At 38.0% G+C, this 12940-nt stretch overlaps 2 protein-coding genes across 2 annotated transcripts; one reads left to right on the plus strand and one right to left on the minus strand.

The window, feature by feature from the left end:
* Positions 1 to 9526: 9526 nt before the first annotated feature.
* On the plus strand, positions 9527 to 11234 carry LOC110698021 (protein piccolo-like). Its single transcript, XM_021875425.1, has 2 exons — positions 9527 to 10678; positions 10768 to 11234. The coding sequence occupies exons 1-2, from the start codon at positions 10463 to 10465 to the stop codon at positions 11050 to 11052; spliced, it is 501 nt and encodes a 166-aa protein (XP_021731117.1). The 5' UTR covers positions 9527 to 10462; the 3' UTR covers positions 11053 to 11234.
* Positions 11235 to 11366: 132 nt separating this feature from the next.
* LOC110698023 lies at positions 11367 to 12524 on the minus strand. Its single transcript, XM_021875427.1, has 2 exons — positions 12184 to 12524; positions 11367 to 11920 (listed from the first exon to the last, which is right to left on the minus strand). Exon 2 carries the CDS (start codon positions 11915 to 11917, stop codon positions 11438 to 11440), a length of 480 nt encoding a protein of 159 aa, XP_021731119.1. The 5' UTR covers positions 11918 to 11920; positions 12184 to 12524; the 3' UTR covers positions 11367 to 11437.
* Positions 12525 to 12940: the final 416 nt, after the last annotated feature.

Genomic DNA, 12940 nt, shown 5'->3' on the forward strand with positions numbered 1-12940 from the left:
GTCCAGGATGGCTGGAAATGCAATCAAGCGTGCTGGGTCAACAACCTTGCTACAGACAATGGCATGCTGGCCTGGCGCACTTGCTAAATTCTTGCGGGCTGGCGGCGCTAGCTAGCCTACCTTACTAGCTTGCCCAACTAGCACACAAGCGTGGCTGTTGGGCTTGCGGTCGAGGCTAGCACATAGCTAGTAGCCTTGCTAGCCTTACACGCCTAGCCCTTGCTTGGCTAAGCCAACGCGAGGCTAGGTCTTTACACGTTGACTTGTCATTTAACTTATTTTCTCGTCTTCTCGATTTGTTGAATCGACTCGACGTTCGACGCTCGGCTTCGACACTCTAAGCTCGGAATCCAACGTCTTAGTTCCTTTCAATCTCCCACTTGTCTTTCCGGACAAGTGCACTTATTGTGTATAGCCTTTTTCCTATGTCACTTAATGTCTCTTCATGAACTATAAGGTAAGATTCTTTGTCATCCTTATTAAGTCTAGTTGTGTTTCTCGATTTTCTAATTTCGACTATCATTAAGTAGATGATTTCTAAAATCTATCTGAGCATAGTCATGCATTTTCACAATCTCGCTCTTCGAAAGGCCTTGTAAACAACAAAGACATGTTCCCTATTGTTAATAGGGGGATATTCCCAGTCTTGAATTGTTAGCTTCTCTTACTAAGAGGCCTTAGCCGCCCGAGTGTTGCCTTTATAATCCCCTTGTACGGCAGATGTTTTACAACATCGAAACGGACTGGTATTCAAACAAGAGAACTTACAATACTCATGGTACAGGAAAGAGGTTCCAATAGCCATAATGAGTAATATACTTATGACGATTGTTAAATCTCTTAAAGTATTCTCATAGGTTGATCTGGTATAGTTCCAAACTTATAAATGTGCATATGATTTATGACAATCTTGTCCTTGTAGCAAAAGAAACGGTGCTATAAATAATACAACACTATAATCTCACATGGTTATTAGTTGTCCAACTTCCAAATGACCTCGATTAGGGATAGTTTCGATATGACATTCAATGTTCACTTAATTGGTGTTTCTTTATCCAAGACATTGTCTTGATACCCTATTTTGAATATCGTCAAATCGATGGACTCATTATTCAATTATAAACCACAATTAATTAGTTTGTGGAATTATTAGAAAAAATTTATTCCACTATGAAACTTTTTCAACGTTTCATCTTATGATAAATGGTTTTCCCCAAACGTTTAAAGAATAATACTCTTTACAAAACATTTATAGAAATCATACCCATATCTAATATGCTTGCTTTCTTTTATGCAATTGTGAATGTTGTGGTTCACTTATTGCATAGGTTCAATTATCATTACTTTGCAAATCTTAGCATCTTCATTATCGAACACTAGATGATTAATTTCGAGTGTGTTATGGATTATATGTGATTTAGGATTTATTGTCTAAGTGATAGCTGAAAGGAATGGTGTCCTTCCAACAAGTGTATTCTTCTGATAGAGGGTTCAGAATTATTACAGAGTTAATTCTTCAGTAAGATCAAGTGATCGGAATGCCTAGGTGGAGGCCGCTTCCGATCAGTAATATCAAGGTATAATTGATATTACAGCCTAATCTTAACTGAACCCTTCGGGTCGAACCCAATCGAATCACCGATCCGAGACGACGAATTAATCCGAAAGGATTTAATGAGTCGACAGAGTTTTACAAATACAGACGTCGGATATCGAGCCTAGGGTGTCGAGGCCAAGCGTCAAAAAATCACAAGAGACAAGTACGAGCGTAGCCGTAGCACCACAATGGTCTAACCATGTGGATGCTAGGCTAGTTCGAGCTAGCATGCACCTAGCATGGCTAGGCGCAAGCCTAAGCACACTAGGTATCTTAGGTGCACCATCGCAGCCCATCACAGCCCATCACAGCTCATCGCAGCCCATACAGCATCTCTAGGCGCACCATGCGTGCCCTAGGATGGCTGGGCACCATCGCAGCCCTAGCAGAATGCTAGGCACTTGCGCATGTGCTAGTGCGTGGAAGCCTTGTAGCATCGCCCAGCACGCATGCTAGGCCTTTGCGTGTATAGGCGCATTAGCCGGGCTAGCAACGCTTTGTGCGTGGTGTGAGGCTGATGCGTGCTGTGCATGACTAGTGCGCATGGTGCGTGGCTAGTGCATATGGTGCGAGGCTGGAGCGTGTTGCGCGAGGCTGGTGCGTAGATGCTAGTGCATGTACGAGAGGTGCTGCGAGGCTGACGCGTATGGTGCGAGGCAAAGGGCCAGCATGCGTGGCTCGCTAGCAGCACGCATTCTGGCTATGCGAGCATGTGCGATAGGTGCAGCGGGGATGCGTGTGGTGCGTGGGATGCCGGGGCCAGCGCTTGCACAATGTGCTAACAGCGCCCAGCGCTAGCACAAAGCACCAGCACCAGCACAGCCCAGCACCTGCATGCACTGGCTAGCTGGGATGCTGGGCAGCAAGGTAGTGCCAGCTGGCAGCACTAGCTGGCACGCTAGCTAGCAGCCAGCTAGCCCTCCTTGACCCGGTTTTGTGCATGCATGTGGGGACCAATCAAGGGCCTTGGGGAGCAAGGCAAATGGTCCCCCTTCCAAGCCTTGGCCATCACTCATTTGCATATGATTGTGCCACTTGTCGCAATGTGATTAAGTTGATTATTTATTTAATTTGGAATTAAATAAATTGTTGATTTTTACCAACTCTCCCACATTAATGGGAGATTAGAAAACAAGGGTGCATTTCCCTATAAATACCAAAGGCATGGTATTGGGAAATACACAACCTTGAGTGGAATTAAAAAGGCAACTCTTGTAATAAGAGTAAACCTTTGATTCGTAAAACTCATAGTTTTGTTTTGTCCGGGTCTTGACTAACCTTCAAGACTTGGGACGCTCGGGTCGGGTCGAGGGTACGATCTGTTGGAGATCTCGTAGTTTTCGGGATTTTGAAGTAAGAGCTCTTCGGGAGCAAAGCACGTAACAAAGGTATAATTCTTGTTCTTAATCTTGGTTGATTAAGTTTATTATGCTTGTTAATTGCTTTAATTAAGGGGCGAGTCTTGGGGGGTTTCCTTCCACGTAGTGTCGGGTCACTACGAAACCCTACAATAGCTCCCATTCATTTTCATGATATGGTATCTTCAACTTGACAACCTAACATCGTCAATATTCAACAACAAATTATCCAATGAACAACTTCCTTATTATTGCCTTTAAGGAAACAATGTTCTCAACATATATTTTAGTAGACTTCCTAATGATGCTTTGCTTGGATTTCACTCCAAACGGCTCACAATTACTTGGGATACCCTAATCACTTGTGATCATGGAAATTTACCTTAAATTTTTGCACAATATTCATGGATGTAGCTCCATGTTACCATTTTCAAGCCACGACACATCTAAGCTCGTACTTATAAACGGCTTCCTTATTAAGGATCTGATCCATTCTAAAGTGTTACTTGCAACATCAATACTTAATTATACTTGTTTCCATGCATCAAGAACTCATCTTCTTCCTTATCTAGGTACTTTGGACATTCTTGGTCATAATCTAACGCTTCATTACTTAGATTCAAGTTTGTTGGTATTTTATAGTTCTCATGCTCTAAGCATGTAAGTCGTGTGACGATTCCATATCGTAGCATACATGATGGATTCAATTGCAGAAATATTCCTAATTTCATACCATTCATGTGACTTTTAGCTCATCCAGTTCCACTGAATCTTGCTAAACCGTGTACCATATGATACAGTTGAAAGTCTCTACAAGAGTCTTTCTTGTTTGACATAGTATTTGCCTACCTTATACTTAGTTCAAACATTTACTTAGTGTTATACATATGGGCCAAATGCTTTTTCAGGTCCTTCATGTTTAACACGGTAAATTCTTTAACCCGTTTAAAAGTTTCATTAAGTCTATTCAATAGATCTTAATTCCCACTATGTACTAAGTGTCGTCTTAGCTTGGTCCAATATTGAAAAGTTCCTTCAAATCTAAGCATTTAGTATTTGATAGCTATTTTACAATAGAGTTCGTAAACTTCTTATTGGACCTAACTTTAGCTCCCACTAAACCTCTTTATTTAAAAAATTTCCATGTTTCACAACAAGCTAAACCTTATATTAACTTTAAGAGAAAACCCATTCCAATTCTTACATGCTTCCCTCAATCCACTAATGGATTTCTTGAGCTTGCTTTCAATTCTAGCATTATTGAGATTTACAAAACCCTTAGACTATATATATCCATAGTCTCTTTGAAAATCTAATTTTTAGGAATGCGGTTTCGATATCTATTTTTCCATATTTCATATGCGCAATTTTGCTACAATAATCACGAAAAGACATATGCATTTCGATTAGTGAATAGGTTTTTTTTAAATCAACATCATGAATTTAATTATAACCTTTTCAACCAATCTTGCTATGTATTCATATACGTTTTCATATTTGTTAGTTTTCTCCTTGAAAACTTATTTGAAATCGATGGGTATTTACCCTTCAAGCAAATTAATCAAGTTTCAAACAAGATTTTCAAACATGGTGTCTGTTTTAGATTTTAAGGCCTCTAACCTTTTCTGGAATTAGGATTTGTCATAGCTATCTTACAAGACACTATATCCTTACTTCCCAATAGTAAATAGTATACTTGTAAGTCTTAGGTTCATTTCTAACTAAATAGAAACTTTACAGAATTCAATCCAAGCCTTTTGGTTAATTCTATACCTATATGGGGTAATTACATAAAACACTGATTCTCAAGGTGCTTCTAAGGCCTTTTAATTATTTTGATCATACTACAACATTTGTAAGGTTTTGGAAATATTGAATTCTCTTAAGGCACTTTAAATCTCTTAAGGCACTTTGTAAAAGTCCTTTGAGTGTTCTTGACTAATCATTCTCATGAAGCCCTTCTAAAGTCTTCCGAGATTCTCAGTTCTAGTTTGTTGCTCGTCTCGATGGTCATCGGTTCATTTTCCTCCAACTTGTCGTTTTAAAAATGTGTTAAATACTATGTTCTCATTCAGGTTATGGAAGCTAAGTAATGCCCCTTGTCTCACTTGAATGCTTACAAAGAGACTTATATATTGTCTCTTGGTAAAAGTTCATTTGTAAAACAAACAATTAGTTCCCACTTGAGCTACCTTAGCCCTTATTGAGCCACTTAGCTCCCACTGAGCCAATGAGCTCTCACTGAGGCTAAGAGCCCTACACATATACTTGAAAAGACACTAGAAACTATTTCGATTCATAACTGAATATGTTGTCTTTTCTTAGCTTCAAAAATTTTGTTTAGTGTAACATTAGTCATTTGTGCATAAGAACGTTATAGGAAGGGATGTGATTCATCATCTTTCGAGTCATTTCCAAATGGCTTCGAGGTCTCAGTGAAGATATACTATATTCTTTGTGGGGCTAATTATGAAATTCAAATTTCATAACCTTGAGATGATCAATCTAGGCTCAAGCAAACATCGCTCGATCTAATTTAGACGTTTTGATATCTTGCCAAGTCGATTCCATACTTCACTGAACTTTTGAGCTATTTAAGATCCAGTTTGTTCACATTTGATGAATATAGCCATATTCTTTCAAATTCTTGTGAAAACGTTGAAGTAATGGAATTCTCTTTAGATTTCGGAGTCAATTGTCTATACCAAACACAATAGCTCCTTTCTTTGTTGGCTTCAACAAGTAAGACTTCCTAGCCTTATAAAGATTCCAAATTGATCTATTTTCAAGAGTTTATATAATAGAGCCTTGAGTTTGTTCTTGTTGATGTGACATTGCTATTGATAAATAGAACACAAAGCATGTCAATGACTTGTACCTTGTGAGTTTACGTTTGGGAAATGTTTGTTTTTAATCAAGCATCCTTGACTCATGGCTTAGAAAACCATGTCATTCAAATAAAACCAACAACTATTGTTCTTTTACTTTGAATGTGAGTTTTTCCGTGTGTAAACATATTGTTTGCTGATTATGGAACACAATAACCATTATTTCTTGCAGCCTTAGCTTTAAAAGGTTTTTAAACAAAGCTAATGACCTCACAACTAATATAGCACCACTTGCTTCATTCCAAGCTTGTAAGTCAATAACTTAGCTTAACTTTAATGTTTTGAGGTCACTTTAAAATGGAACACTCAAGCAGTATCTGATACTTGTGAAGATAATGAGTTACTAAGTTAACTACGATAACATAAACTCATAGGTAGAATTGGAATCTCGTATTCCTCTTCTATGTTCCTTGTTTCCCATATTTCTTATCATACATCATCTCATAGCTTTAAGAACTTTTCTTTAAGTGTATTGACTTTTATACTTTATTAGGCATAATTAAGCATCTAATGTGCCGTAAAACAAAGCTCCATCTTTTCCTTTAATTCATATTTGAATTACTACATCAATGAGTTCTACTCAATAGTGTATAAAGCGAAAAGATATGTTGGTTGTCAACTATTGACAATTTGAGTTTTCAACTCAATACTTCATGTTTATCAAAACTACCTAGTATTTTGAATACAAGATATCCAACCGTCCTTTCGTACTTAGCCATAAAAGTCATTTATGAGAAGCTGTATTTCAGAAATGTATTTTCCTTTCTTTAAGAACAATTCTCAAACATTTCTTTTACCAATCATTGAAACAATATAATTTGATTTAGAATTCTAAAAATACAAGTGCAAAGTATAACCATTTATCAAGATGATAACATAATAATAAGCTTTGAAATACATGCAAAACTAGTGATTTTACTCAACTTATTATCGCTTTATTCAATCTAAAATTTGTCCCACATGATTAAATAAAACGATTTCAAGATCCCAAAAAACAATAAGTGATTAAGCATGCTTTGGCTTGTCTTAACACTTAATATTTTAAAGTAACCAGTTTAATTACTAATAGCTCTAAGCTATTCTTGGTTCGATAAATCGTCGCATCCAATGCTTCCTTGACGATTATCTCCTTTGCCACGACATCTAGGGACTCCTTACTGATATCGTTGAGTTTAACCAAAACTAATGTGTATATGATGCCTTGCTTTAGCAACCCCACCAACATACTTTACTTCCTTAAAAAAGTAGTAATGCATTGCTTTGGAATAGCCCATTACTATTCTCATTAATTCCGCAAGTGTCATTTTGGAATGGCAATACTCAATATTCTTTGGGACTTAGGGTTTCTATGTTGGTTGATTTAAGTGAAATAAATTAATTAATTAACATTCAAAATCCTAAACATGCATCTAACATCACAATTATATACAAGCAAAATATTTAAGGCATAAATAGATGCATTTGGCAACTAGCATGACCCGTTGAAACTTGAATCTTCAAATCTTCAAGGGCCTTCATTGCATCAACTTGGCTTCATCTACTTAGTAATGTCGTATTTGAGACATAACCTTCAATTATGCAGCTACTAGAAAATCTAGGACTAATCTAAATAATTTACGTACAAAAATACTTAACGGCACGTAGTCCGTATTTAGATTTACAAAATTAAAAACGGAACGCAATTCGTATTTACTATCCTAGTCGGGCCCCCCTAGTTGCCATTTTGTAAAACATGCATTAGAATATCTATTCCATTCATCCATTCACTAAAGTGAATAGCCCATGCATTTTACAAAGAATTCAAGCAACAATTAAAAACGAGTGCAAAACTAGTTACTTACTTAGGTGGTTAATCCGATTAACGTGCCTACTAAAACTAGTCAAAGTAATTATCCGATTATGTGAATCAACGCAATAATAATAGCTCAAAATGATTAATGAAGCTCCCACTAAATTCCACATCTAACATAATTAAAATTAATCCAATAAAAATTAATTAAACCAGTTAATCCAAAATATTTCCAAATAATTTTTCATGTGCTGGGAAAAACCGAGGCCTAGCCTCGTTTAATTTAAAACACAAAACCACAAATAAAATGAGAAAAATATGTCACGGGCTGATCAAGCCTAGCAACCCCCAGCACTCATACGCACGCAAGCGCTGGGCGCTACCTAGCAGTCCCGACCTTGCGTGCCGAGCTGCTACTAGGTGCTACCTGCCAGCCTGCACGCCCATGGCACTCGCCTAGCTGCTGCTACGCTATGGTGCTATCTCGCACGCCTTCTCGCACCAAGTTGCTGCTCGCTCGCACACACTCACGCTCACAGCCACACGCACACTCGCACATGCCTTAGCTCGGCAGCAACATGTGAGTTACCGCAAGCAGCCCTGCTAGCTAAGCCTAGGTGCTCAAAGCGTCGGCTTCGATTTTGCACTTGTTGTGCTTCTGGATTTTATTTCGAATTTTTGTGTGACATAAAATTAATTTTAAATTGATTTTAGAACTAATATTGAGCAATATTGAAAATAAAACAAGTCTAACTTAATTAAATTTAATTTTAGTGCACAAACCGAAATTAATTCAAGAACCATTCTTTAAATTATTTTTGGCTCAACTTGATGCTAAAAAATTGAGGACTATTCTCACATAAATTAACAATGAGATTTGACAAAATAGTTGAATAATTAACCAATCATATAATGAAATAATTTATCCAACACATACTTATGCACAATTGAATATTGTAACCTTCCAATATGGTGAACAATAATATTTTAAGCACAAGTATGAACATTTAAGACTTTAATTAACTTTAAAAATGATTAAAACCAAAAATTTGTTCATTACGGATTTTAGTAAGTTAAAATCCAACCAATTAAACAATTAAAGATTTAATCTTTAACATTTTAAGGCTTCAAAAATCATCTTCACCATAAACTTTCATACTACAAGCAATGTATTTGAAAGAATGTGAAATTTCAAGTTTATGTGAAATTAAGAGCTCACCAAATTAAGCACCAATACGACTTCATAAACATGCTTAATACGGTGTAAAATTGCAGAAGATTAATGGTATATTCAAACACATAATCCAACATTGCATGTTATGATTAATCAAGTCAATTATATCCACTTTGAGAGTAAAGAATGATTTAGAACGTCGATTCCACCCAAAATTCACTATTTTTGAGTCAAAATCAGGATTCGTAGGCCAAAAATAGCAAAAATACGATTTTAATCTAGTTAAAAACGAGCTCCTAACCTAATTAGAAGGAGTAGGCAAGGACCACAAACCGAGACTTGGAGAGCATGCATAAACCCACCAACCCCATGTGCAAGGCACACTCCAAGCCTTGGGCCTCAAGGAATGCTTCGCTGGCATCCATAGCTCTTGGTTGAGCCTACCTCGCAAGTCCAGCTAGCTGCTAGCTCTTGCGCTATGGCGAGCTGGCCTTGGTGGCTTTCAGCGTGCGTAAGCTTCTGGGCCAGCAATGAAAGGAATGGTGTCATTCGAACAAGCGTATTAATCCGATAGAGGGTTCGAAATTAATTAGAAACCAATTTATTCAGTGAGGTCAAGCGATCTGAATGCCATGCTGGAGGCCACTTTTGATCAGTAATATTAATGCATAATTAATATTAGGATATTTTGGATTTTAACACCTTACAAAAGGCTGAAAATGTTTTTTAACACCCCCCAAAAAAAAACTTTTATTTTAACACCTCCCAAAAATATAAAAGTTGGAAGTTAACACCAGTTAACGATTTCCGTCACGGAAATTTAACGTGGGTCCCACAAATTGGCTTGAACTTCAATTTTCACCCAGCAAAACACGAAACTTCTTTCTTCATTGAATTCGCAGCAACCTTCTGCATTGAATTCTTTCTGAACCTTCATTGATTTCGCTTTTGAACCAAAGGAGATCTTGGCTGAGAAGTGGAGTGTAGGGTGGTGTCAACGTTGGAGAAGATAAGCTCAGGAGGGTTTCTTCATCATCTTCTTCAACTACAAAAGTGCGAAAGCCGCTTGAAATTCACAGAAAATAAGGTAAAATTGCTCTCCTTTGATAGCAATTTCGTCAATTACTGGTGCTTCATTGCTGTAAACCTTGCAATAATTGGGTAATTAGGGTAAATTTTGGGACCACAGTAGGAAAGCCTTGATAAATCAATTTCTGTAACTGACTATGCGACTTAGGTTAATTGGATTTCGTAATTGAAAGTAGAGATTAATTAAGGTGGTTTATTGTTAATTAAACTAGCAAGTGTGGTTTGTTGATTAATTTATGTTACTGAGCACCTACATTGGCTTGTATATGTTTATTTTCAATTTTTTTATGTGTTTGTTTGTGTGGCTGTGATGGATTTGTTTATTCGTATTGTGCATGTATAGTTACATGGCTTTTAATATGTTTTATATGTTTTTCACTGGTGGGTAGATAATGGGTGACAAGGATAGTTTGGTTGACATCTGCCTTAGAGTGGGAGGTGCTTTTGTCCCTAAAAGAGTAACCAAAAACAGGCAGCTGCTGTGTTGGTGTGGTGGTTGGTGTTACTGGAAGAGGAAGGTTCAAGTATCTAAGTTGGATGTGCATTTGATTAGAACAGCTGCAATTCATGGTTTTGTTAATGGTGATATGGATGTGCCTATGCATTACAGCTGTTGGTATAGGCAGAAGGGGAAACTGTGGGGGATATAGGCATTATGCCAAGACTTGCAAAGTACCTGCTGCACCAGCTACAGAGCTGATAAAGTCAGCAGGCAGACCCCCACTGAACACTCCTTGGATGGTGGAGGAGAGGAAGAAGAAAGAGATTAGGGCTGCTAAAAAGGTAACACAAGCATTACACCAACTCCCCCTTTGTTTTATATATGTATGTGTCTTTTCCATTGACTTTTTATTTTTATATGCATGTCATAGAGTGCAATTGGGGCTGGACCAAACAGCATAGGAAACAAAAAGTTTCCTCAAGAGCAAGAAGGTTGTCTGCCATTCAGCAAGCGCCCACAGCCACAGTCTTCCTCAGCTAAGCATTCCTCAGCTCAGCCATCCTCTAGTCAGCCATCCTCAGCTCAGCCTTCCTCAAGTCAGCCTGCCTCAAGCCAACCAAAAAGAAAGACAAGGTCTTCCTCAAGTCAGCCTACAACAGCCACAGGTGTTGTAACAAGGGCCAGGCTGCAATCCCTCAACAACCTTACTCAGTGATGTACTCATGCTGGATATCAAACATTATGTCTGTTGAACAATTTCAAACTTTTATTATGTACTCATGACTGGTTATGTAACTTGCTAGTTTTTTAGTGGCTTCCCTTAACAAATTTGAACAATTAGATATTGAATTGTAATGGTTGCATGGCTTTGATTGCCATTGAAACATGTTGAAGTAAGGTTCTTTTGTCAACCTGTACTTGAACTATCTTAGTGTTTCACATATTTCCCATGTTTTAATGTTTCACATGTTTAAATAGGTTGATTAAAAGACAAGGCATAAATAGGAACTTAGACAAGGCATAAATAGGTTGATTAAAAGACATATTTATAACACTTCAAGTCATTACAAGAAATTATAACTACTTAATACAGCTTACTATTACACACCCCTAGCCATTAGGAAAATTACACCCATTGACAAACCTATACAAATGGCCATGCCCACCCAACCAAAACAGCTGATTGAAGACACCTTCCCTTCATTGCACTCCCTGTTCATTCTCTTCCTGTCAGCGTTCAAGGCCTTGCATCTCATCTTCAAATTATCAACTTCATTAAGTAGGCACCTCCTTTGGCCACTGATTTCATCAACTTCCCTTTTCAATTCATTAACTTCACCCTTTAGCAGCTTCTTATCCAACAACAGGTTGTTGATAACCCCTGTTTGCCAATCTGTTCCATCAGGTTGATCAACCCATTCGAAAGCTTTGCAACCCCTTGTTTCTGTTATTGGGTCATAAAACTTACATGATATGAACTTCCTGCCTGGATTCTCCCTTGTCCAGCTAGTGAGCTTGGCCATTGGCACACCACACTTACATTTTCTGGCCTCAGGAGGGGAAGAGCTAACAAACGACATAATCTGCATCAATTTTAGATCGACAGTCACATTTACAGATTTGTACACTGACGAATTAACATTGACAGCAACAAAATTCATTTTTAATTTCATAATACGAAAAGCCCCAAATTCAATTTCTGACGAACCCTAATTTCGCAATTGGGCATTTAGATGCGTACATAACATAATCCAACCATTAATCTGAGTACGAAACAATTGCAAATAATAATTGAAGAGAATTTAAACCATAATTACCAAACAACCGAACAATTGACCGCACTCACCTGTTTCAGCAGCTTCAATCTGTTCCTCTTCTCAAAAATCGTGGAAGAATCGTGAAAGAATTGTTTCAAGTATCGTGCAACAATGCAATGCGCTGCTGCTATTCAATAAGAACAACGATTTCGTTCATTGGGGGAGAATCGTGCAAGAATGGTTCTTATATATCGTGCAAGAATCGTGGAAGAATGGTTCTTATATACAGATCTTTTAAAAAAATATCCGTTGGGGTGGGCCCCACTAACAGTTCTGTTAACGGAAGATGGATTTTGGTGTTAACTTCCAACTTTTATATTTTTGGGAGGTGTTAAAATAAAAGTTTTTTTTTGGGGGGTGTTAAAAAACATTTTCAGCCTTTTGTAAGGTGTTAAAATCCAAAATATCCTTAATATTACAGCTTAATCTTGACTGAACCCTTCGAGTCACACCCAATCGTGTAACCAAACTGAAATGACGAATTAATCCGAAGGATTAAATGAGTAAATAGAGTATTTACGAACAAAGATGTTGGAAAAATCGACCAAACGACAAGTCATTACTAGGACAAGATGGCTAGCTTGGCTAGCCAAGGTCATTACCGCAAGGTAAGGCTCAGCCGCAAGCTCAGCATGCCTAGCATAGCCGAGCATGCGTTGCGCGTATCGCAAGACCAGCATGGCTGGTCGCACTTGCTAGGCAAGCCAGCAGCCAGTCCCGCACCATCGCAAGGCGAGCAGCAAGCATATGCTCGCTGAGCCTCGCGCATAGTCGCAACAGGTAGAA

Source organism: Chenopodium quinoa, unplaced genomic scaffold, assembly GCF_001683475.1.
Source record: "Chenopodium quinoa cultivar QQ74 unplaced genomic scaffold, ASM168347v1, whole genome shotgun sequence".
Classification (NCBI taxonomy): domain Eukaryota; kingdom Viridiplantae; phylum Streptophyta; class Magnoliopsida; order Caryophyllales; family Amaranthaceae; genus Chenopodium; species Chenopodium quinoa.

Coding starts and splice junctions, on each gene's coding strand:
- LOC110698021 (XM_021875425.1), top strand. CDS start 10,463: ATGGTTTTGTTAATGGTGATATGGATGTGCCTATGCATTACAGCTGTT. Junction 10,679..10,767: donor AGATTAGGGCTGCTAAAAAG/GTAACACAAGCA, acceptor TGCATGTCATAG/AGTGCAATTGGGGCTGGACC.
- LOC110698023 (XM_021875427.1), bottom strand. CDS start 11,917: ATGTCGTTTGTTAGCTCTTCCCCTCCTGAGGCCAGAAAATGTAAGTGT.